The 26723-nt window shown below is 46.0% G+C and overlaps 1 protein-coding gene across 1 annotated transcript in view; it reads right to left on the bottom strand.

Annotated features, from left to right (window-relative positions):
- The window catches only part of XYLT1 (xylosyltransferase 1), a gene marked incomplete at both ends in the record, with an annotated part of 193726 nt that overhangs the window by 37293 nt on the left and 129710 nt on the right, over positions 1-26723 (bottom strand). The window contains 2 exons of the mRNA XM_080353903.1: positions 1494-1574; positions 26197-26399. Coding sequence (XP_080210029.1) covers positions 1494-1574; positions 26197-26399 — 284 coding nt within the window. The remainder of the gene's footprint in view (positions 1-1493; positions 1575-26196; positions 26400-26723) is intronic.

Raw genomic sequence — 26723 nt, 5'->3', positions numbered from 1 at the left:
GCGTAAGAGACCAACGGCTTTTCCCTGGCCATTTCTCTTTCCTTTTCTACTACAACTCTGCTGTCAATCTCTATTGCCAGCTGGAGCTGAGCCTGCCAATCACTCTGACACTCTGCATCTCCCAAACCAGAGACTCTCCTGTGACAACTGTTGACTTTGGATTTAAATATTAATCCTCACGGTATTATTTTTTACTAGCTGCTGTAGAATTTCTGCATGCACAAGAATGCTCGTGAGGACTTCATTGAAACAGGAACATGACAGAATTGATCAATCTAGTGACAAGAGCAAGAGCAGCCAAGAAGTGAGAGGGACTTGTGTGCTGAATACGCAACTCGGCGTGTCACATTCCCCGTGTACACTGTGTGAACCCAGCCTTGCAGTGCGCTTGACATTTTACAGAAAAAGAAGAGATGAACCAGTGACCCAGGCAGCGTGAAACAATATTTTTAGGTGCAAAGCCACTGTGACTCAGCGTATGAAGTTGCTGGAACTGTTGTAAGGCTGCTGTTATGGTCCAAAACTAGCAATAGAGAAATGGAAAACTATCAATAGAGATGAAAAGAGGACCCCTGCAATCAGATGGGAAAGATCTTCCCCCTGCAGAGGCTGTGTACAGCTTTAGAAACACGGTGTTTGGGCACCGCTGCTCCCTTTGAGCACAAAGCTGTAAGTGTTACTGATGTGTTGTGGGAACACGCACGTTCACTTCTCAGCGAGACCAGCGCAGGGCGGATGCAGAGGGACAGTGATCCAAAGACTTCAAACCTGCAGCAGGTCACAACAACCCCGCAGCCTCAATGCTCACCCTCGCTGGAGCCAGGCTCTTCTTGGAGAGGACCAGTGATAGAACAAGGGGCAAAGGGTACAAACTGGAACACAGGAGGTTCCACTTAAAGATGAGAAGAAACTTGTTCCTGGTGAGGGTGGCAGAGCCTGGCCCAGGCTGCCCAGGGAGGTTGTGGAGTCTCCTTCTGTGCAGACATTCCAACCCGCCTGGACACCTTCCTGTGTAACCTCATCTGGGTGTTCCTGCTCCATGGGGGGATTGCACTGGATGAGCTTTCCAGGTTCCTTCCCATCTCTGACATTCTGTGATTCTATGAACGCGCAGGCTGCTCCAGGCTCCCGCACCTTGTGGAGATGCCCTGTGCACACAAGGCTTCGCTGCCGACCCTGCCTGGCTCAGGGCTGGGACACGATGTTGTGCAGGGCAATTACCGCTTGCTACCAAAACATCTGTCTGTGCCAGCTCCAAGGAGAGAGCAAGGACCAGCCTGCTTAGTGTCTTCCTCCCCGCAAAGCATCTTTGCAAACTGACTTGGGTAGGAGCTGTTCTGGACTAATAAAACTGTCCCTGGGAGAGGGTTTCCTCCTCATCCGCTTCTCCTTCCTGGACTAGGGATTTCTGCACTCAAATAAAGCTGGAAAACCATCATTTGCAAAAGCTCTCAGTGCTGTGGATGAACGAGCTGAGGAAAGGGGCAGCTTACCTTGCGTTGTCCCTCCCGTGTGACTTCAAGAAGTTCATATCACGATATCTGGACAGGAATGCTACCAGCTGGTCGTTTGTCCTGCAAGAGTAAGAATAAAAGATGCGCAAATTACACTGGGAAAACGAGTATGTTTCATTTCTAATTGTTCTCATTCGGAGACCATCCACAGACTCTTTGAAGGAGAGAGCTGCTGAAGCAACTTCCATCCTGCTGCTAAACCTCTGCTCGGCAAAGGGCACTTGGAAAGCAGCACAGCTTTATTACATCTTAACGAGTTTCATATCAATTCTTGGCAGATGTTTTGAGCATTTTAAGAGGATGTATTAAGTAATACTGCTCAACACTTTTTAAGTCTGAAAATCCAGCTGTGAGATGACTGCATCGATAGTCCCATTTTACATGGTTTGCTATATCTTTCCTAGGGAATTCAGTTAATTATCTATTGGCATTTTGTTTGTTTTCATCCTTGCAATAGAGAAGAGGCCAAGGTTGGAATGCATAAAGGAAAAGAATTTGGATGTCAAAATCCCAATATAATTAATAGGACCAAAGGAATTTCGAAGGTTAATTCCAGTTAGTATGACTGGCAACCTGACACCAGTATTTCAGAATTTCAGCTGACATGTATTTATGTATTCATGCTTGACAGCTTTTGTGATCTGCTATTTCTTTAACAATGGAGCAAAAACATTCTCTATTTATCTAGGTCAGCATATTTTGGAAAACTGAATAAATCATATTAAAAAGATCTTCATCTCCTAAGTTTCACTCAAAGCCACAACACTGTAGATACACCACCACTTAAGCAATGGTCTGTAATGGACTTGATGGCAGAAAAACTAAAGATAAACCAGTTGTCAGTAGCGGTGTATCTTGAAAACATTTCATTATTATAAGCCACAGAAAACCACATTAAACCAGAGTCCTGTACAAAATGTGTTTAACTTCTGGGGTCAGGCTTCAACAACCTGGAAATGTTACCAGCCTAGCAAACCATCTTCGCATCTCATAAAATCAAATATTTCCATCATCACAGGTAGCATTTCATTCCTGAACTGATGAACAAAGAGCAAGTTAACCTCTGATTTCACCTGGACCAAATGAAGCATCTGCCCGCAAACCGGGCAGAATGACAGGGCTGTGGGATCCCGGCACCCCTGGGTCACACTCTGCGTCTCCACTTGGCAGCCTCAGAAAACTGCTTTCTCTAGGGTAAGCTGGGCAGATTTCCACATTTGCTGCTCCAGTGACTCTCCATCTTACTGGGATGAATAGGCATTTAGTGAATTTACTTAGCGATGCTTCCACATGAAATGGTTTCAATGGCCGACATCTTCCGGTGAGTTTCTAGACAAAAGCCGGCACGCAAAGATGATCTTCAGAAATATAACCGAATTTGGAAGTGCTTGTGCTTTCATTTCCTTAAAGGATAAAAATCAAATCAACCAAAGTAAAAATCCACACCACTCCATAAAACATTATCATTTCTAGATTGCTCACCAACCCCTACTTCGTTATTCACCCAGTGGATTTGGACTCGGCGTCGCCCGACAAACTTTTCAATGCTTTGCACTTTTTAGATAATACTTATAAATGCCCACATGATTTTTAGCTCTCAAAATAATTAACAATTGACACTTTCCCACTTCTTGAAAACACGGGTAGCATCTTCATCCTACTTTTAATTACTATTTCTTTTTTTAAAAAACAAAAACCAAGAACAGATACATTTTTTCCTCTTTGCCAATTAAGTATGCTTCTTGTCATGTGTTGACAACATGGAAATAAAACATCACATTCCCATTTGGTAAAACTTTCTAGCTATTTGACATTTAGATTTATGCGGTCAACCAATTCTGCGCTCAGCATGGGAGCACATTGAATTTCTATTAAGCTTTCATTCAAATTGCTGCTTCTGGCCCCAACACCAGGAGGATGCTGCGCACCACCTCCGAATTACTCCATCACATGACATTAAAAAGAAAATCAAAGGTATTGAACGTGCTATAGATGCTAATGCAGTTGCTAAAGTTCAGAAAGCTTTGCCTCTGGGGGTATATTTCCTATATGCCTCCGGCACAGATCGCTACTGCACTTTAGTGTACGGCGCAGCAGAGTCCCCAACAGCATCACGGTGCCCCTGGCCCTCCCGAGCAATCTTCTACTGACCATCACGGTGTCACAGAAAGTAACAAGGGCAACATATTTCTAGTATTTGCTTCCTAAGAAGGAAATATGAAAGTCATGCTGATAGAGTAGTTCATGCTGCTGATTAAAACACATCTTACACTCCTACCAGTTTCCCCAGCGTGCAGCACAGCACAAACATGGGCCGAGGAAAAGCCTTTCTGCAATGGGTCCGTGATGCTGGAGCCGATGGATGCACCACACAGCTCCACCTTCATTGCCTTTTGGTTTAAATTCCCTCGGAGGCTGAGGCACAGGGGAGAAGGAACCCTCAGCTGCCCCTGTGCTGTTAGCGGGGAGGGAGGATGGTGAGAGTAGAGAGGCTGAGAGAACACGTGCAGTTCTTGAGTGTGCAGCACACAGAGGGAATCGGGCAACTCGTCCTCCAGGAATCCTGACGTGCAGTTCTCTGTGCATGTGGGAGGGCTCCCACGATGGGGAAACAAAGCGTTTTCAGCTTTGTTACTGTAGATTTGGTGTCAACAGTAGCAAGTCTGCCAGCTGGGATGGGGGTCCTTCTCCAGCAGAACTGCACTGAGGTCACCTCAGCAAGGTCCTGCTGTCCCCACAGCCAGGGTGGCCGAAGGCGGCAGGGGCAGCACCCCGGGCTCAGGGTCAGCATTGGAGGTCTAAGGAAGAGAAAGGTGAGTCAAAGAATCCCAGAGTGTCAGGGGTTGGAAGGGCCCTGGAAAGCTCATCCAGTGCAATCCCCCCGTGGAGCAGGAACACCCAGATGAGGTTACACAGGAAGGTGTCCAGGCGGGCTGGAATGTCTGCACAGAAGGAGACTCCACAACCCTCTGGGCAGCCTGGGCCAGGCTCTGACACCCTCACCAGGAACAAGTTTCTTCTCATCTTTCAGTGGAACCTCCTGTGTTCCAGTTTGCACCCATTGCCCCTTGTCCTGTCCCTGGTTGTCATCAGCAGAGTCTGGCTCCATCCTCCTGACACTCCCCCTTTCCATATTGATCCCCAGGAATGAGTCCCCCCTCAGTGTCCTCTTGTCCAGCTCCAGAGCCCCAGCTCCCTCAGCCTTTCCTCACACGGGAGATGCTCCACTCCCTTCAGCATCTTGGTGGCTGCGCTGGACTCTCTCCAGCAGTTCCCTGTCCTGCTGGAACTGAGGGGCCACAACTGGACACAATATTCCAGATACAGTCCTATAGCAAGAAGGGAACTTGGAAGATGTTGCCAAAGCAAAGCAAGGTCTGCTACTCCCGTTTTCTCATCGACAGCCCTGGCCAGGGGCTGAGGTGTCCCAGGACACACACAGACTGACCAGGCACTCAGTAAGCTGAGCACTGCAATAATTTCAGAATATTCTGTATACACTGGGGATCGAAATGGAAAACTGGAAAGAGAAACACTGACTCTGTGTTTGCGTTGTCTGGCCAGGACCCAGAACGAGCGCGTCCCCGTGCACAGCCATGGCCGAACGCCGCGCGAACAAAACGCAGTGCTGGGCTTGCTGGTTTTCAGCAAATCCTCCAAGTCCTGGTGACTAATCCAAGCAAAGACCAGAGATCCCCTTAGTTTACAGCTGTGAAAATAGATGAAGAAAGTCTTTGGAGAACCTGAGAGAAGGAAAATAAGCGATTGTTACTCTTGGAAGATAGTGAAGGCAAATATAAATGCCCTTGATTCAGGAAGGTACTTTAACGCATGGGCAACTTGAAGTGTGGAAGGAACAGCAGTCACTTCAATAGGACTATTCATATGTCAAAACTTACACAATTGCATAACAATCTGGCTAAGTTAGATCAAAAGTTCAGAAACGTTTGGCAGCACACAGGTACGAAAACAAGATAGTTCGATTCTGTGTAGGAATCAGATGAAGAAGCAAAGACCAACTGCTCTGTTGGATGCTGGGGTTGGTCTCTGCCCTTTCAGACTTGATGAGGAGTGCGAGGGGCTGCAGTGCATCTGTGTACAAGGTACAGATCATCTCTCTGTCTCACAGTCATTTAATTTCTGCTCTATCAGAAAGGTAAGGCTAAGTAAATGTTTTCAGACGTTATGCATGAATGCAGTGTTTCTGCTCGGAAAGCAGCTCTCGTGCTGGAGAATTCTCTTGTTACTGGCTCAAGGTTTGAGACAAAATCTAATGAAATCCGCGGAAATCTCTCCTATGGTCTCGCTGGGCTTCAGACCCCTCCAGGCAACCCCATTCTCCTCAGCCCTGCTTCACCATCACTGCCCGGGCAGGAGCAGCTCTACTGCCCCAGCTCCTGCCAGGTGCTTCTCAGCACTTCATTCCCCAGGAATACCCACATTGTCCCAGCTTGAAAGTGTGGCATGAATTTATCCTGAATTACATGCACAATCCTGGGCTAGGAACAGCTGCTAAGCTGAACCCAGACTTAATGCCATTTTTAATCATTATTTCCTGGCATTACTGTCTTTTCTTCTCCTGTGTGTCTGCTCTTCCATGCAAGCATCAGCACTGAGAATTGGGTTCTGCTACCCCTTCCAGGCAGCTGTAACTCACTTTAATCACGAATGTGGTTACTTGTAAATTACAATGCTGGAATATGAAAAGTTAGAGCAAGACAATTAAAATGTGGCTTCAAAATGTACAAAACAGACCCGCTCAGTCCTGGTTCTACGTTTCTCCAGAAGTGAAGGGCAAAGTCTGCTGGAAGCCACGGTATCTTGGCCTCTTAGCAGTTTCTCTCCCCAAGTACTAATCTAGTTTGAATGTGATTTTTGCCCTTAGTGCTTTTGTCACTGTTGTGATCTTACTGCCTGGAAGACTTTTTTTCTTATGCTTTTTTAAATCTGACAGGTTAAAAAAACATTAATGCTTTTCTTATTGCTACATACGTAGGACAAAAGGAACTTTTTGTTACCCTGCCTACTGACGTACTCTCAGCAAAGGAAATGTAAGAGTGCCTGGTTGTGAGAATTCACAGTACAGGTCACAGTAAGTAACTGCTGTGTTAACCGTGCGACATTATGGAGACAAAAGGGAACAGCGGGATAGGAGATTCTACGGGCTGCCCAGCTCCCTGCAAACCTGCAGTTCGAAAAGCGCACAACAGTGACAATGACAGTGACCTGGCACCGTGGAACCCGGCAGTGCCGGCAGCCGAGCACCTACGGCCCTGCTGGCAATGCTGCTGCAGCCACGGCCCCGAGACTTTTTTTCAGGCATTTACCACATTTTGCAAAGACAAAGGCTGTAATCCCCAGAAGAACAATACTGGAATGCTGAACTGAAACGGCCGTGCTGCAGCGACCACGACAACGCTGTGCCCTGACACCAGGGGCCGAGGGCAGCGCCCAGACTGAAGCAGCGGGTCCCACTGGACACTGACGCATACATGTTAATGCTGGGCTGTACGCCTGCTTTGGGTGCAATTCTGAGCCTGGGTCACTACAGAACAACATACCCACTTGGGAGGAGATGGCACACTGAAAATGGGTAGAAATGTTCATCACGATTAATTGAGCATCATCTAAAAGCAAGCCTGCGAGCTGCTGTACAGGATCCTATGGCTGCAGCCCAGGGGTGAGCGCAGGAGGGAGCAGCTCCTGCCATGGTGGGTGCCACAAACACGCAGCGCTCTGCCCTGGGCTGGGTGCTGCTTTTGTTAAAAACAAGTTTCTCTTTTAGTGAATTTGCCTGTCAGCTAAAGCCTTCTTATTAGCTGCTTTCCTGAAAGCCAGATACATGTTTTGATAGACATAGCAACGGTATGCAAGGTCGCCGGACTGATAAGGATGGATGCACATCTCGCGACAGGGGCAACGGGAAACAGGTGACCAAAAACTGACCAACTGAGTATAACATCCCATTCACCTGATACTTCATATAAAAGTGGGAGATCACGAGGATCTCGTCCCTTTTCCTTATGGCGACATTAGGAGAGGGCCTTGATCGTCGTCCCTGTGAACTGAGGCCAGTGACAGACTGAATCCAGCTCCGGTTGGCTGCAGAGTCCAGTCCAGGACTTCGGGTGCCTGCCCTGCAGTTTCTGAGACTTTCAAGATTGGTTTTGTATATTTTGTATTATTTTCTCTATTCCTATTAGTAGCATTAGTAAAACGTTGTTAATTGTTCCAACTCTCTTCTCTCTGTCCTTCTTTCCCTCCCGATCACCTGTGCTGAGTGGGAAGGGGGAGAGGGAGGGGCAAGAGGGGGAAGAGAGGGAGAGGAAGTTAACAATACATCTGCCAGGGTGTTATTGTCACCCCACAATCAAAACCCTAAATAGGTGGGTGCTGGAGGGGCAGGTGAGCACCATGAAAGCAGCTGAATAGACAAAAAAACACAGGAACAAACATAAAGGGAGAAGCATTTGGGAGAGTAGGGCAAGGAAGCTGATGTGGTTCGCAGCAGCAATGAAGAGCCTCTGATGCAAGAATGATGAAGGCAATACATAGTCTGAAAAGGTAAGTCAAAGCTGCTACAAGGGCCCAAAGCTTTGGTGTTTTCACTCGTCCTCGGCCGACTCCTTCCCCAGGGTCCCTGTGGCTGCAGAGCACAGCCCTCCAGAGCCCCGACCTACAGCAACCCGCAGCTCTTTGCCAAGAAACTATTTCTAGAAGGTCCCTAGAGAAGAAAAAATACTTCAGAGAAGAAAACTGGAATTATGGGGCAAATTCATCTACCCACTCAGTTATGTGTGATATTACTCCATGGTTAAACCGGCAGATGTGCACACGAGAGCCTGGGAGCAGAAGAGCTTAAATGCCTTTGATTTCCTCCCTTCTTTTCAATAAATTCTAATAATTATGATTAAGGTCATTGATTTCAATACACCATTAATTTAATCTTACTTAACACGTTCCTGTGAAGTATTAGGACATGCCACCGCTGCCAAGAGCCCTGCGATAGGAGAATTCCTCCTCTGTCCCCGGCCTGGGGCTGTCCTGCGCCTGTGTCCCCTCCATAAGGGACCCTGATCTGTAGCTGTGCAGCCAGCACACACCTGGTGTGCACAGCATGCACAGGTAACCTAACAAAACGGTGCCACAGCAGAATGATTCAGCAGACAAAAGCAAAAACCTCCAAGGCCTCATCCTGAAGGAAATGCCTATAGCAAGATCAACCACGCAAACGCGGCACAACAATACAGAAAACCCCTCTCACTGCAGGGTTCAGCTTTCGGACCCTGGATATGCAGCCCGACCTTGGCGGTGACGCTCTCAACTCCCCCTCTCTCCCCAAAGGCAACTTGGTGCAAGGGGAGGCTCACGGCAGCTGGACCCTGGCTGTGGCAAGAGAAAAGGACTCTGCCATCTAAAAATGCAAAGAAAGGGGAAGGCTATATTTAGCCCTTGCTATCACAGAACAAATATTAGCATGGCAGGCATTGCTCAGAGAAGCCGACTCCCACAACAGCAGTCATTCGTAAAACGTACCATGAAAATGAGAATGACAGATATGATTTCAGAGGCCAACTGCATGTGGAAGGCTCCAGGCGACTGTTAGCACCTCCGCTTTCACAGCAGTGTTGTCTCGATGCTTGGCTTTGTCTTTCAAGTCAGGTTTAACAGAGGAACAAGATAATGGAAGGAAACTATTGCCTTAGCAGCTCAGCTCACTTGAGCACCTGAGGGGTGAGAGTTCGGGGTGGGAACTCGCACCCGTGTGTCCCCCAGCGCTGACTTTCTGCGTTTGGATGCTCCAGACACCGATCAGTCATGGCTGGGGACGCGGCTGCTCTCAGCGCCGCGCTGCCAGCGTTGAGCGGCTCTCCATTTTATTAGCGACACAATCGTCTTTGCTGTACTTTCAATTACCGCTTCCCATTCAACCATTGTCTGCCGCCTATGGAAAAGAAAAGAACTAACAGAGCCACAAAGGAGTGAAAGTCTTCTTTAAATGTCACGCTGCTAAATAAACCTCTTCCTAGTGAGAGTACATGAATGCTTGCGTACAAAGGAGATCTACTGAGAGAAAATGAATATACTCCATCGTCTGCTTCCCGAGCCACTCCACAACCTATTTTCTATAAATTCAAGGCTTCAGATGGCATTCAGGAAATAAATAAATAAGCTCACTGCTGACAAGCAGCAGCACATGCTTAAATGAAAATCCTAAAGAGACCATATAAGAGAATTCCACCAAGGATTAATGAACAAATGTGATTAAAACTATCTACAGCTCTGGACTGCAGCCAAAACGCTGCCAGCGGTATTTGATATGTAAATGCTTAAAACATTTGCTATGTGCACAGCCGCTGATGCAAAGCCTCTATAGAGAGTTTCTTCATCTAATTAGAGATATTGGTTTAGCAAACTTTGGAGTTTATAAAAACCCTCAACGTCTCATTATTCTTTTAAAATAGAATATTCATTTGTTTGGAATGTTTTCCAGCTATATCCCATGAAACTCTGAAATGCCTTTGGCTAATGAAAAACTCCAGCCCTGTATCAGCTAATAAACCCTACAGCTTTTATGATCAAATACTCACCACACGCACTCATTAAAACTTTTTAACTTGGTGCTTTGGACTTTCTTGAGCTATTTGCTAGGCATAAAGTAATCTACTCAATTTCCAATTATTTTATAGTGCAATTTCAACACAAGCATTTAAATTTATCCAGGATTTTATCAAACACACTACAATACAGCGCAATCACTGTGTGTCTGATATAGTAAAGCACTTAACAGCATGTGCTTAACTGTAGCACACTTGTAGCTCTCCTGGGTAAGAGTCTGCGTGCCCGTGTGCTGGGAAGCAGCACGTGCAATGATTACACAAGATCGAGAGCTGGGAATTGCCCTTTAACTCATCTCAGATCCCTGGGCACACGACTAAGGAGACTTTTCCAGGGATGTCAATCCGGTGGTACCTCAGTTTGCCCATCCCTACCAGAGATATCGCACACAACTCACCCATGGTTTGACATTTAGCTCGTTGATGTTTCGAAAACGTTTCCTAAAAATCCCCTCGATCCCAGGAGCAGCTCTGAGCTGATCTGAGCAACTCTTTGTGACAATGACATCTTCTGAGCATCCCTGCTGCTGCGATACAAACTAGAGAAATGAGAAATACACCGTCCTGTGGCACCATGTCACATGCAGCTCTTTTTTCCCTATTTTAAAGCAACCTATGTATTCTACAGCAGAATTATGAAATCCATTATTTAAAACGGTTTTCCTTTCAAAAATCTAGTTTTATGCAATAGCATATGCATATGATCCATATGCTTATCAACAATGAATGACCTGAAAAAAAACGCTCCTTCCAAACGTGCAGCTGCACAGAACCTGGTGCACATGAAAATCATCACAGAAAATCAGCTACATGCAGGATGAATTATTCCCTAAATAACCTGCTGTTGATGCATTCAACTTAGAGGCATTTGGCTAGAAAGGAAGGAAACATTTCGCCCTGATTTGTTGAACAATTTTCTATTTATTTCTCTATTCAAGTTTATGAATGATCAGCACATCGCCACTAGTATATATATATTTTTTCATCTTGCTAGCCCAGACGTTCAGTGCCTGGCAGATAGCCTTTGCTAAAAAGGCCTATAATTGCATATTTCCAACAAATATTTTTAAGTTAGACGTGTGTGTAACTTCGATAAGGGCTAGAAAACTGGTTAAAGGTATATATTGTAGTAAAGCAAAATTCCTTTCCCACCACATCAACAGGACATGCCAGTTCAGTTGAACTGTGAGTATGGAAGAATGCTCATTTTTTGGCAAAACCTGTTTCTCAAGCCTTGCTGACATTCTTGTTAGTCCTATTTGGAAATTAAAATAAGGCAGACTGGTGAAGAGAACATAAAGCAATGTGGGGTTTAGACACTTCAGACTCCAGTCTAATCCTAATCCATCGTTCTTGATGGCACTGGGGAGGCCAAACCTCAAACCCTAGGGGCAGTTTTGGGCCCCTCACTACAGGAAAGGCCTTGAGGTGCTGGAGCGAGTGGAGAGAAGGGAACGGAGCTGGTGAGGGGCTGGAGCACAAGTGTGATGGAGCGGCTGAGGGACCTGGGGGGTTCAGCTGGAGAACAGGAGCTGAGGGGAGACCTTCTGATCTCTGAACTGCCTGAAAGGAGCTTGGAGCCAGGGGGGTCGGGCTCTGCTCCCCAGGAACAAGCGCCAGGAGCAGAGGAAACGGCCTCAAGTTGCGCCAGGGGAGGTTGAGGTTGGATGTGGGGAACAATTTCTTCCCCAAAGGGCTGTGGGGCATTGGAACAGGCTGCCCAGGGCAGTGCTGGAGTCACCATCCCTGGAGGGCTGGACAGACGGACATGAGGTTCTCAGGACATGGGGCAGTGCCGGGGGTGGGTTATGGTTGGACTCAATGATCGTGAGGGTCTCTTCCAACCAAAATTATTCTATGGTTCTACATTCACTGTCTATGCCACATGGCAGGCTTTCAGAAGACAAGCCAACAACATTGTCACTCTGGTTCAAAATGAGTTCTTCCCAAATTAAAGGTCCAAAGGGAGTAAAAGCATCAGCACAAGCCGGGGCAGGTGAGCTTGCAGGACTGCGAAGAACTTCACAGGGAGTTTGTCACACGCAGCCCAATGGGTTCAGACACACAAGGAGGCCAATCCTCCCAGTCACTTTAGCTGCCCTTCCACTAATAGCTGCCATTAGCACTTTAGTCAGCAACTCTCCAAGGTAGCTGTGGTTAGGATAAATGGAAAGAATTGTGATTTTTGTGATAAAACCACACCGGTTGGGTGGATGACATCAGTGAGTCCAAGCCTGAACGTTTTTAACCTTTTTCTATTAAGAGCGTATGAAGTGACTGAACTCAGAGTGCAAAGTTAATGAACACATGCTATCTGCTGAAGATGCAGTGCAGAAAGGCCAGTTTAATATTATACTGCCAAAGGTCTATCCTGTTTTACATTTCCATCTATCAGGAAGCGGAGTGTTGACATAAATGATCATTTTGATGGGCAGGGAGCAGGAAGCAGCAGTGTGCATCAACCTGTCAGCTACACGCCTTTAAGCCACGGTGCTATTTACATTGAGATGCATGTTTAGAGAGGATTCATGCCCAGAATCTCTAAATTAATTGAGCTTATTTACTTAATTTTAACCCCGTAAAGAAAAAAAAAGTCTGTTATTTTCTCTTTTCAGCATATTCCTATTTAATAACTTTTATGACAATAAGGGTTTTCTCCTACTAGAAAAAATAACTTGTGGGATAACAGAAACACTGGTAAATGCACTTTGCCCATTCTTTTACCAGGTGCACGTTGGAAGAAAGCACAGTACACAAATCAACCATTATTTTGTTCCTTAAAATACTAATATTCTTAGTACCCTCAACAGTGAGACCAGTTCCCTCTTGCAATTCCTTTAATCAATGAAAAGGTACTTTCCTTCCATCTTCAGTGGATAAAGGTCTACGCAGAAGACTGAATTTCATCCTGTTTTCAGATCTGTAATGCTCCCAAATCAGTGCAGTGCACTCAGTTAGCATAAGCCAGCCCATAAGCCTGGCCCTGTGCTCTAGGAACGGGCTGTGGAAATCCTGACACCAGTTTTGTGGTGTTCCCCATTCGCAGGCCGGGCTGACGAGGCCCTGAAGGGATGTTGTTAGCACCGTCTTTCTATCATTCTGAGAACTGCTCTGTTTTTCCTTCCTGATGTGTTTTACAGTCGGTAATTCTCCACAGGAGAAGTTCCTGAGCAACCATTTTTTTTCCATAAGGGCTATTCATTAATGTGTCAAAGTGGCAGAAAATGTAATTGTTGCCAGTCACTACATGACTTAACGGCTGCTAAAAGGTATTTGCCAAGCCAGCTTCTCCCAAAGTTGCCTTTACCTGATATTACAATAACAAGTCACTTAACAATATGGTATCAATGCAGAGATTAATACAGAACACTATAACACCACCTGGACCAGAACACAGGCTCCTCCTATCCAGGCCAGGGCATCATGTACCAGGTGCAGCACCACAAAGCGTTAAGACCAACACCACCATCCCTTCTCACAAAAAGAACTCCATAAATTTGCTGAGAAGTATGGAAAAAAATGGCAGTGAACATTTGCCTAACCAGCTGCTAATACCCAAGGATATTTAATTATTAAAATGAAACATGATAGATTTTTAGGTTTATCAAAGCACTGGGATTTGATTTAGTACAGAACGATGCTCCCTGCTTGGCGTTTTTTCATGTGTTTGTCTGCTGTTGCATATTCATGTTGAACCTCATCTGCCTACACGATACATCCCATTTCGATGAAAACAATAATCACTGATTAAATAAGCAAGTGAAGTGAGCTGCAGAAATTATCAACAAGTCCATTACTCAAATTAGGGAGACTTTGCTTCAATAAAAAAAATCTAGATATTGGGCTGCTGAGTGGGATCTTTTGGTTTGTTTAGGCCATGTATATTCTACATTGCATATTTTATATTCAGCAATTTTTTTCACCATCTCCAAAATTAAATTACCAAGAGTTTTGTGTAAAATAAAAATTAAAATTAAGTATGAGCATAGATTGAAAGAAACAGTTCACTTGATCTAATTTAAACTTTCCCGCAACCAAATGAAATTTTATTTGTACAAGTCAATAAGAAAAATGATTTGCTCATTAGGTTGAGTAATTATAATAAAAGAATACTCACTTTCTTCCAAGAAAGTGGAAGAAAGAGGCTTTCAGAATGGTTTATGTGGAGTAACCTTCTCTGGTTGGATTGTCTCACCAGTGTCACAGTGAAGAATTTCTTCCTCACGTGTAATCTAAATCTCCCCTCTATCCAGTAGATGTACCATAGATTTAAAGTCTGTCATTGTGAGCTGTGTCCCTCAATCAGCTGCAACAGTCTTGCAAAAGAGAACTCACGAGAAATCTTTGCTTTTCTGGATATATTAATAGTCGTTCAGGTGCCACTTTTCCAGCTTAAATGACAAATTTTAGTCATTTCTCAGTTTCTGAAATATACTTGCTCTCACTCTGACTACATGCTGCCCACGGGCCGTGATTCACCCCATCACACTCACCCCTTTGCCGTGCTGGGCGATGGGGTGAAATGAGAGCCATAAAATCGGCCAGGAGGGAACGCTGTCCTGCCCACAGAACCCCAGAATGTCAGGGGTTGGAAGGGCCCTGGAAAGCTCATCCAGTGCAATCCTCCCATGGAGCAGGAACACCCAGATGAGGTTACACAGGAAGGTGTCCAGGCGGGTTGGAATGTCTGCACAGAAGGAGACTCCACAACCCCCTGGGCAGCCTGGGCCAGGCTCTGACACCCTCACCCCCAACAAGTTTCTTCTCATCTTTCAGTGGAACCTCCTGTGTTCCAGTTTGCACCCATTGCCCCTTGTCCTGTCACTGGTTGTCACCAGCAGAGCCTGGCTCCATCCTGCTGACACTGCCCCTTTCCATATTGATCCCCAGGAATGAGTCCCCCCTCAGTGTCCTCTTGTCCAGCTCCAGAGCCCCAGCTCCCTCAGCCTTTCCTCACACGGGAGATGCTCCACTCCCTTCAGCATCTTGGTGGCTGCACTGGACTCTCTGCAGCAGTTCCCTGTCCTGCTGGAACTGAGGGGCCACAACTGGACACAAGATTCCAGGTGTGGTCTCCCCAGGGCAGAGCAGAGGGGCAGGAGAACCTCTCTGACCTACTGACCACCCCCTTCTAACCCACCCCAGGTACCATTGGCTTCCTGGCCACAAGGGCCCAGTGCTGGCTCATGGTCACCCTGCTGTCCCCAGGACCCCCAGGTCCCTTTCCCCTACACTGCTCTCCAACAGCTTGTTCCCCATCTTACACTGGAACCTGGGGTTGTTCCTGCCCAGATGCAAGACTCTACACTTGTCCTTGTTCTATTTCATGACCCTCCATCCTCCCGGTGAGATCCTGAGGCCCTTCCACAAACCTCAGTTAAAAGGAAGGTGAATTAAACGAGGCCCATCCCGAAGCTCCTCATGGGCCCTTCCCTCCCTTTGATCCCTGGGCTGCTGAATCAACCTGTCGGAGCGCATCAGTTCAAAGGACCAGAAGGCAAAATGGGGAAAACGGGGTCAGGCTAATGGGATTTAACATTAATTCTGCACCAAGCCTGAAAAGATGGAAGAACAGGGCCTGGGGGGTGAAATGGATAATGAACTGAGAGCTGATGGAAGGAAACTTAATTGGTTTTAACAAGAGAAGGTCACATTTTGTTACCATTATTTGGGTTGAGCAATAATCTTATTTTGACAATTTGTGCCATCCGATGACCTGCCCTACTCTTTGTTGTGACTGTTTTGAAGTCAGTGGAGAATGCAGTGCTGGATAAAGGGCACAAACATGTGGCAGAGAGGAGGTTTGAGTGAAAAAACATGGAAGGAAACATGTAAATCCATTAACTGATCTAACTGATGCTGAGGAGAAGACAACTGGGAGGCTGGTGGTCCCACTCGCTGCTGTGCTCAACAGAGCTGCAAGCAGTGGAGATTTATTGAATCATGAGAGCAGAAGAGGAGCGAGGTTCACTTCAAGCAAGAAAAGACGTGTGGATTTACACCAGGCAGTCTGTCTCCAGCTGATCTGGTGCTGCCTGGGGACAGGGAGTGACCTGGAGCAACGTCCTGGCTGCCTCTCCCCTCCTGGGCTGCAATGGTTCACAAACCTGGAGCTCCTCCAGGCGCTTTGTGATGACAACCAGCATCGATATCTCCTGACAGGCCACATGTGCCAGTTTCACATACAGAAGAAAGATCAGGGTGTTTCAGACTTCAGCTCTAGATCTGTAGTTGCCCCAAGCAACAGGACTTGAGCCCTGTGGGAGCAGTTTCGGTGCCTACGCGATACCACCCATGACAATGGGTGGTATGGGTTTAGCAATGACATGGACCCTCAGAGTGAGCAGAGTCATGGTTCCTGCTGGCCCTTTGCATCTGCCTGGCCTGGTGCAGCATCTTTCGAACACAACAATCCCAGTCAGCGCTAAAACATCCTCCAAGGCTGCTCCAATTATTTAAAGCCATAATGTGACACAAATAATTAATTCAGATTTATAGACCTTCTACTCTTCAGCTGACCCAAGAATGCATTGTGGCAAGATTACTGGTTAGAAATTACCTTGGGGCAAGAAGCTTTTAAACAGAGATCGACTCTGTGTTTGGAAAAGACTTGGCCACAAACCAGTTCCTGATGTGGCAAAGAGTGCAGTTATCCTGATGAAAGGGTAGAGATGCTTGTGCCTACAGCTGCTCCATCAAGCAATGCACCATGATGGATAAAATCAAATGGCGTGCGGCAGAGTGGAATGTGTGCTACAATGAACCATCTAGGGGCTCGTCCTCTCTGATCAGCTGGGAGCTACAGACACACAGCCACAAACACAGTCCAGGGTGTTCAGCACCACTGCTTATGTAGGGAGAGATTCAGAAGTATCATATAAATGCATTGTGACTGATGGCACTGTGCAGGCCGAGCAGAAATGGAGTGTTCAACTGTAATAAGGTGCAACTGTAAAAGTCAACTGGTCACTAATTCCAGCTGAGATTGCATAGCAAAATGTAGGTCTTGAATTTCTGCACCACGAGGTCAAAGCTTCCACAATATCTCAAGATCTAAAGTTTTGACTAGTTGCCACTAGTCATAGAATCACCCTCGAGATCATTGAGTCCAACCACAACCCACTCCCAGCACTGCCCCATGTCCTGAGAACCTCATGTCCGTCTGTCCAACCCTCCAGGGATGGTGACTCCACCACTGCCCTGGGCAGCCTGTTCCAATGCCCCACAGCCCTTTGGGGAGGAAATTGTTCCCCACATCCAACCTCAACCTCCCCTGGCGCAACTTGAGGCCGTTTCCTCTGCTCCTGGCGCTTGTTCCTGGGGAGCAGAGCCCGACCCCCCTGGCTCCAAGCTCCTTTCAGGCAGTTCAGAGATCAGAAGGTCTCCCCTCAGCTCCTGTTCTCCAGCTGAATCCCCAGGTCCCTCAGCCGCTCCATCACACTTGTGCTCCAGCCCCTCACCAGCTCCGTTCCCTTCTCTCCACTCGCTCCAGCACCTCAAGGCCTTTCCTGGTGTGAGGGGCCCAAAACTGCCCCCAGGATTTGAGGTTTGGCCTCCCCAGCACCAAGCACAGTGGAACAAACAGGATCATTCAAAAGCACAAAGCGTGCGCAGAGGTGTCCCAGTGTCTTCTGATCCCCGCAGGCTCCGCAGCACTGAACACCCACAGGCATCGCTTTGGGTCAGAGACATGAGAGCTTCAAGGGGTCGGAGTGATGGGGACCGTACCCTCGTGCTGCCCTTGCTCTGCAACACCGGCGGTTACTACTGCATCTTATTTATACAGAAGCGCTTTTGAAAAAAAACATTGTTGTTCCAAAGCAGATTTAATTCTCTTGCAAAGTATTTCATTCAAATCAGCCCTTCAGCTCATTCAATAATCCTGAATTTAAAAAGAAGTTAAATCGCATAATTTAATATCCAGGCAAGACCAGAATTTATGTATAAATTGGTTGAAAATCTTTAGCGTAAAACACCACACAAATCTTACATTTTTGGCCCTATTTTGTAAGAAAAGAGTTCATCTATTCATCTATTCCCCTCCATTCTATTTCAATATCACCAACGAAAGACTGAATCAGAATAACATTTTTGCTCACCCACTAATGGCCTTTCGGTTCAAAACTATTTAAGAGTGACTTGGGAAAGGTATAATAGCACATGTTGTTTCATCTTCACTTTGAACTGCCACCAGATATTATTTTGCAGCTGTTTTATTGTAAGTGGCATCCTGAAATCTAAGCTAAAAAAGTGTCTTAATGGCAATTTCAACAGATTTTTAATTTCCTGAGAGAATTCAGTGAGGCCACGAAGGGAGAGCATGTTTAAAATGCAATGCTATAATAAGAATGTTTCCCTCTTTCAAGCAGCCTTAGCTTTTGGAATTTGATAATGATTTTACTAAACTTTTGAAAAAAAAATCCCCCAAAACCCACGTGAAGAGAGATTAAAGAGTTTCTGCTCATAAACCCCAGGTAAATACCACAAGGACCTATTTCTCTGCAGCTCCTGTTACCCACATCGCAATTAAATCCACACAGTAAAAGCCACTTGAAGCAAAGCTGCAGGAGAGCAGGTCCCAGCCGGGATTTCCTAAAGCCCAATATGCCCCTGTGCCCGCGGCCAGGACGGGACAGCCAGGGGGAATTTAAAAGTACAAAAGCCATTCTGCACCAAGGACTCTTTTTTTGACTTGGTTACCCCAGACTATTTGTCCACAAAGACAAGCTGGAAGTGAAAAGCAGGTTTCATAAATTGCCCTGGAGCTATGAAGGAGAAATAGCTGAGCTGGTAAGATCTCTCACCCTGCTCAGTGCCCCCCAGCACAGCGGTTGGCCTTACAAAAATACTAGTCTGGGTATTATTCTAGCATCCTGAAGACAAAAAATGTAAGAGGGCTGCCTAGGAACCAACAGTGCACATTATCACAACATTTGTGCTGTTATTTTTTATAGATAAGCCTGAATGGTATCCAGTGAAAACCTGCATTTAATTCTCTTTTAGGAGACAGACTGTTCTTAGTCATAAATAAATCAATAAAATTGCATCCAGAAATCAAACAGCAAACAGATTAAAACCCTTTGGCTTCTTGCTGGAAACTCTCGCTGTGAGCAGCCCCAGAGCCAGGACAGAGCCAGCACTGGACCCTTGTGGTACCAAGGGCCGATGGTACCTGGGGTGGGTTAGAAGGGGGTGGTCAGTAGGTCAGAGAGGTTCTCCTGCCCCTCTGCTCTGCCCTGGGGAGACCACACCTGGAATCTTGTGTCCAGCTGTGGCCCCTCAGTTCCAGCAGGACAGGGAACTGCTGGAGAGAGTCCAGCGCAGCCACCAAGATGCTGCAGGGAGTGGAGCATCTCCCGTGTGAGGAAAGGCTGAGGGAGCTGGGGCTCTGGAGCTGGACAAGAGGACACTGAGGGGGGACTCATTCCTGGGGATCAATATGGAAAGGGGCAGTGTCAGCAGGATGGAGCCAGGCTCTGCTGGTGACAACCAGTGACAGGACAAGGGGCAATGGGTGCAAACTGGAACACAGGAGGTTCCACTTAAATTTGAGAAGAAACTTGTTCCCGGTGAGGGTGTCAGAGCCTGGCCCAGGCTGCCCAGGGGGGTTGTGGAGTCTCCTTCTGTGCAGACATTCCAACCCGCCTGGACACCTTCCTGTGTAACCTCATCTGGGTGTTCCTGCTCCATGGGGGGATTGCAATGGATGAGCTTTCCAGGGCCCTTCAATCTCTGACAACCCGGGATTCTGTGAGATGAGGACACGGGCCGGGCAGCTCGGGCGCCATGATGCCCATCGCTCAGCACCGTGGGGATCCAGGGCTCCATCCGCTCCTCCAGTGGGCTCAGACACCAGCTCATGTACTCCAACGCACACAGAAAGAGAAGAAGGGCTGAACATCTAGCACTGTAATCAGCAAGATAACACGCTGCCACATACAAGAGTACTTTGAGTAATATCGCTATTCTAAAAATGTGCTTTGTTGATGCACCTTCAATCCGCACACACTGTAGAGGTGCCTGGATAGCCAAAGCAGGCTCCAGTCTTCGGCATGCTTTCTTCTCTTGTCAGACTGAGGCTGCTAGGGAGAACATTTCAGAAGAACTAAATTTCCAAAAAAGTTGCTGAGAGCTGCAAATGTCACAATTTTCCAAAAGCAAAAGCTGCTTTCTAGCCTTAAACCCAGGACGGGAGGTGCAGAAAGAGCAAGCACAGCTGCTGCGGCAGCACAGAGAAAGGGTGGGTCTCCCATCACGGACATTTGCCAGGTTGAAGAAAACAGTATGTTAACACCAGATGTAAACAACGTTTTTAAGCGACGATAATCTCAACATTTCATCCCACCCATTTGTGACCATGTTGCACCGCTTTGCCAACCACTGATGATGGAACAGTAAAACAGAGAAGCGGGATAGCAAACCAAAAATATAACCTTCAAAATATACATACATTTCAAGCAAACGTGCTGGCAAAGTGAGAAAAGAGGAGGAGAAAAGGTTATTTGAGGGTTTTAAGAGAGAAACACATCTGAAATTCTCAGAGAACACAGATTCAAGAAAAAACACTGATAAAGTTTGGTTTTGGACATGAAAAAAGATTCCCTGCGAAGCATTAGGAGTGGATTGACATCTGGCTTGCCAGATAAAGATATTCTGAGCAAACAAAACCACATACAATGTCAGCTACAATAGGGAGATAAAAACCTGAGGCGCCAGCACCTTAACAGATGTTGCACTGCTAAAGTTGCCTGGGCTGCACTCCCATCTGGATGCACGGATAGATTTACCGGCGCTCCAGCTCAGGATGACACTCGAAAGGGCACTTGAAGGAACGCTGTATGACTTGCCTGGTGCCGGTACGTTACTCTAGCCGCAAGGCCGGCATTTCAGAGCAGCACCACAGCAGGCGGCTTCCCATGCGGTGCAAGGTCAAGTTCAGCCGGTGTCCGTCACACGGGCTCCCGTGTGCAGCACCAGCTCATGGACGGCCAGGGAGGGAAGATCTGTAAGAGCCAGATCTGATGTCTGAACCTCATGGAGACACAGAATTGTTTAAGAAATCAGACAGAGAGTGGGACTGCCTTTTGAGCCAATGGTTTTGGTGAGTTTTGGTCCAACATGGAATCACAGAATCATTTTGATTGGAAGAGACCCTCAAGATCGAGTCTAACCACAACCCACCCCTGGCACTGCCCCATGTCCTGAGAACCTCATGTCCGTCTGTCCAACCCTCCAGGGATGGGGACTCCAGCACTGCCCTGGGCAGCCTCTTCCAATGCCCCACAGCCCTTTGGGGAGGAAATTGTTCCCCAGATCCAAGCCAAACCTTCCCCTCTGGCTTTGGGATTTCTAAGTTGATAACCATCCAGAGGGCAGAACTGGGTCTCAGCCATTTCTCACAAACTTAGAGCACTGTATGTGAAAGCTCAGTTCTTTGTTTCAGTTCTAAGAAGATATTTTCCTACATTTCCATTATTGCATTTCAATATTGCAATATCCCAATATTTCAATATTGCAATATTGCATTTGCGTATTGCAAAAGCTGGGAAGTTTTGCAAAAGCAGGTGGACAGCTCAAGTCTCATTTACTCCATGTAAACTGTATTCTCTCACCTGCTTCAAAGGTTCTGTCATTTTGTCAAACGCCCAGGTGAAATCTGAGCAGCTCATGGTAAATTTGACAGAGCAAAAAATCATCCCTGATGCAGTTCACACAGAGTGGTAGCCACCCGTGGTTTGCAGGGGACGAATCTGGACCAGTGACCGAAACAAGGAAACTGCTGCTCTCCCAGGTAGTTCTGGCACCTGAAAAATAACTTGGAAAAAGTGCTGAAGCATTTTTCCCAAAGGCTGAACTTGTTTCTAAAACCTGGTGGTTATAATTATTCCCACCTGCCATCAGAATGAAAACCTGAAGACCTGGCTATTCCCTTCGCTATCACCTTTTCACTCCTGGCAAACACCTTGCCGCCCAGCGACCTCTTTCAGAAGCCATCATCACTTTGATTTCGTATTAACTAATACTTCATGTGGCTGCTCGCAGAGGAGAAGAATTTTAAATAATGAATATTCCTCAGAGCCGTTTTGTCTTCCATTTCCCCTCTTGACACTCAAGAGCAGCAGCCCCAGGACAGCCCCAGCAGGACCTGACCACTGATTAGAGATGAAAGCTGTGAGGACAAGGATGAGTGAAAAGAGAGCTTATCACTACTAGGCTGCCCACCACGTGTGGATTTGGCAGGAGTTCAAATGAATTTTGGGTAGTTATCTTTGCTAACAACTCTCCTGAAGAGTCAGGAGTGCGGGTCTCAGGGGGAACTCAGGACAGGCGGCCTGAGGGGCTGGAAATGCCCGCCTGAGAAAAAGCTTTGCCCACTTCAAAGGGCAACCCTCCGGCTTCTAAAAGAGCATTTTAATCTTTAGATAACTAGTGCTATTTAGCATTGACAATGTTACCTTGACCATCAATCAGAGAACACCACAATGAAACAAGAGTGGGTCAGTCAATAGTTGTCTACAAGGTCATTTTTCTTAATTTTTGAATGTGATTCTGAGTGACAAAGATGATCTCCATAAATCACACCAACTTTGGCGCCTATTTAAAGTACCATTCCCAGCCAGATGATCTCATTTACTCTCTGGAGCCTGCAGCCACCCTTCTCCAGGTGCTATTTGTATTACGATACACATGTCATTCAAGTTCCAGACCAAAATCTCTATTGAATGGGTCTGATTTGACCAAGTCTTCGCAAGACAGGCTTTCAGGGAAAATACAGCTATGCAACCTTTACCTTAAAATACCACCAAAAAGAAAAACACAAGCAGTTAGGCTGGGTTTAAGTTCCTTTGTTACACCTGATTGCTCATAATTGAAACTGTAGTTATATCTGCATTGCTGGCTCCGTCATTAAGCCACTCTATTTTCTTGCTATTCTGAAGCACTCCCCAAGCTCCTGCTAATAATTTTGCTTGACCTTTATTAAAGACCAAGCATTAGCTGGCAATTAGATTTGGTGATCCCTTTGGTGATTGAGGCTCAGTGATTTACTGTAAATTATAAATAGTTCAAATGTTTCATTACGTTTATTCTTTATACAGCTTTGTGGCCAGGTAAGCACTGACATGACATTCACTGTTAAATGATCTCATTAAACTTCTTAATTTAAGTGGTGCAACACTTCACCTGCCACATTATCCAAGGACTCCTGTAAAGCACATTAAACATTCAGCATCGATAGATGCTCTACCATAGTTCACCTTGTTGGGAGTGAAATTTCAGTCCCTGAACAGAAGGTTGACTACCTGATGCTGTTTGTCAGAGACAATAAATAATGCAAAGAGATACCATGTAAAGTAAGAGGTTAAAGGCATCAATAGCTTTCCCATAGAGTTTTGAAAGACACTCTCAAAAGAAACGACTTTAAATCCTGAACAAATGCCACTAAATTAAAAAACTGAAGGAAAAAGGAGGAAGGTGCTGGTTTCTTTCATTTCTTCATGAATGCAATGACTGCGACAGGAGGCTTCTTGAGAACCCTGAGTGTGCATGCCCTGTTTTATTCACAGCCTCAGAGCAAAGGGAAGGGCAGCCACACCACCTCCCAGCTCCGGTCACTTACAGGGGTTCATCTCCAGCCATTTCATCCCTCCTGTGCCCACTGGAAATGTCCAACGGAGCTGAATGGAGTCAAGGTTGGATAACATATCATTTCACTCAGGCCATTTTGGCAGATTTTGCCAGTGATTTCTGCTGCAGTAACAACCAGGAGCACACGGATCAGGACAACTGTTGTGCTTGGGTGCTGCACCTACAAACTCCACAAACTAAACAATAAGGCATGAGGAAGAATAATCGGGGTAGCTGGCTTGCATGTGTTTTATTTTACATGGTTTTGTTTCCCTCCCAAAATGAATGGTTCTAATATTTTGCCTTTATATAGCACAATCTGGTTCTGGACACCTCTTCTGAAGGATGAAGGGCTCCTCACAACGGCAAGGTAGCCTGTGAACACACCAGCCTGCTCCCCAGACACATTTAGGCTCCATCATATAGTATTAACCGCAAATACTGAATGTGTCTTTCTGACTTATAAGGCTGGATTAGCTTTAATTGTCAGAAGAGAAGTAGTAAAGGTTTCAGTGTTACAGATGGAATGGCAGATGGGAAGAGAAAGCTTAATGTGAAGCAGCTCTGGATAAAACCTATTAATCTACAAAATTCATATGTTCTTACGCAGGGAAACCCAGCAAAAACCACTGCAATATGACTAACCAGTGAGAGACGTGTGAACTGCCCCTCGCTTGTTATCCAAAAAATCACGGCATGACGTCCGAAATGAGGAGAAAAATCCTCAAAACAGCCTATTTACTCTTTCCTGGAAAAACAATCAGGTCTCTAAGGGGTATGCAGCAAGGTAATATCTTTCCAAAGATTACAAAGAATATTAATTTATAGCATCTCCACTATGAAAATGAAATGAACTCATATATATCTTTGACGAGATAACATTCTCCAGAGTTTATAGCTGTAATATTCCATATTCAAAAAAAAATCTAAGAGTACCTCGAAGTCGCTGTCATTAAAACCACAGCACTGAACAAGGCTTTTTAGTACTTGCTGCAGCACATTTCCAGCAGCTCTGGTCCGGACGGCTGTGCCAGCGACGCGGGCGCTGCAGCCGAGAGCTCGACCTGCAGGAATTTCCCCCGCAAAGACAGCGGCGCCTGGAATTTTTCCAGCCGAACGGCACTTGTGCAGAGTCTGAGCGACTGCGAGATACCACGGCACTATTACAAAGAACCCATTAACGCCGAACGGACTCCAGTCTGCTCAACAAATCCTGTGATTGTTTCTGGCCACGTCTATAAGCGACTGATCCCATTTGGCTTTGCGGTTTAACTTGTTCCATAGGGAACTCAGAGCGGTTGAAACCTCCACAGGTCATGGCCTCCGCATTACACAATATTTAGGGTGGACTCAACACCACAGAAGGGTACCCACATACATCTGCTGGAATTAGTCTGTAACTATACCAGACCTTCAGCAATTATTCATCTTACTTGATTCCAAGTGCCATCACCTGCCTCTCCCTTTATGGTCTTGCATTTCTCTGCCTTTCATCATCAGTGCAGCATTCCTTCCAGGAAAGTGAACAACAGGGAATAACACGCTGCTTTTTCTCAAAACTCAAGAGATACACTACAGAACTACATATTCTCTCTTACAAGCACAGATAATAAACCAAAGTTGTTAAGTCTCTTCTTGTTGGACACCAAAAGCGTTTAGATCAGATGCAATGGGCACCAGCACTAAAGTGCTTTGTCATTTCCCACAAAATCTTTCCTAAGGCGTATGCTTATGGTTTCTTTCATTTTTCTCTTCAGAGGGGATTTCTGTCTGAGCAGCAGCTTCAGGAAGGGACCCATCATTTGAGAGAGATTTTGCAGAAAGCAAATCAGCAAAAGGCAGTTAAAGCATCAAATGTATCTCTTTTCTAAGAGTATTCAAAGCGTGTTATGTCACCACTTATCAGAAAATCACCCAAGAAAGTTACTTCCCCTTTCATGAATTCATTTCAACATAGAGGGAAACAGAAGTCACAAGGAGAGTTTCCTCTTTCCCTATTCTTGATAATACTTATAGCCTAAAACGTAAAAGAAAATTGTTTTTTTGGGGGGTTGGGTCTTTTTTGGGTTTGTTTGTTCATCATAATTATTTTTAGGGGTTATCTACTTTTGCACCATGTAATAAACCTTATGGAATGCAGCTGTGGGGCCTGGGTTATGTAAATCCAGAAAACATAATTTCACTTAAAATCACAAGCCTTGTCACATGGTGATGTGTGAAGTTCTTTGCCTGACACCATCAGAATAAAGATATTCAGGCAACGGCTGGTGCTGAAGATATAACTGACTCCTAGCAACTTATTTGTCACTTCTACTATCATTATCCTCTGCAGAAAAAGTACTAAAAAAAGGAAGACGAGAACATTACCTTCACTGAATTCATATCCACAAATTTCCTTTAGGAATAAAACATGTACATTCTTACAGTACTCTTTGTACCTGATGGGGTAGTCGGCAGCACTGAGGTTAATGAAGAAGTCCCACGGCCAGTCCTTCATCTCCATTAAGTCCCGCATGGTCTGCAGGTAGGTGGACAGCAGACTCGCTCCTCCCCAGATAGTCGCCATTCTCCAAGAAGTGACTCTCACGTTTGGGTACTGGTTGGCAAACTGGAGCACTTGCCGGTGTAAGTAGTTGGATCGCTTTACAGGAGAAAAAAGTAACATATTCAAGTTACTCTGTCCCAAATTGTCCCTCCCTGCACTTTCTAACCAGCAGCTCTACTCCCTGCCTCGCTGAGCGTTGCTTTGCCCTCACTTACTGTGGCGCACGACCTTCTGCTAAATGCTCATTTGGAAATGGACAGAGACCCCTGTTTAATTCTTTTTATTACAACTATAGTAATCACTAATCAGTGTAAGTAGTTCTTATTTATCACCAGTAGATCCCAAAGGGTTCTTGTAAAGGAAGTAACTGTTACTGCCTCCCTTTTGGAGCCCTGGGTCAGCTCTCCATCCAGTGGGCCA

Source organism: Nesoenas mayeri, assembly GCF_963082525.1.
Source record: "Nesoenas mayeri genome assembly, chromosome: 15".
NCBI classification, from domain to species: domain Eukaryota; kingdom Metazoa; phylum Chordata; class Aves; order Columbiformes; family Columbidae; genus Nesoenas; species Nesoenas mayeri.
Note: the sequence above shows the minus strand (reverse complement) of the source record. Positions and strands in the feature narration are given on the sequence as shown.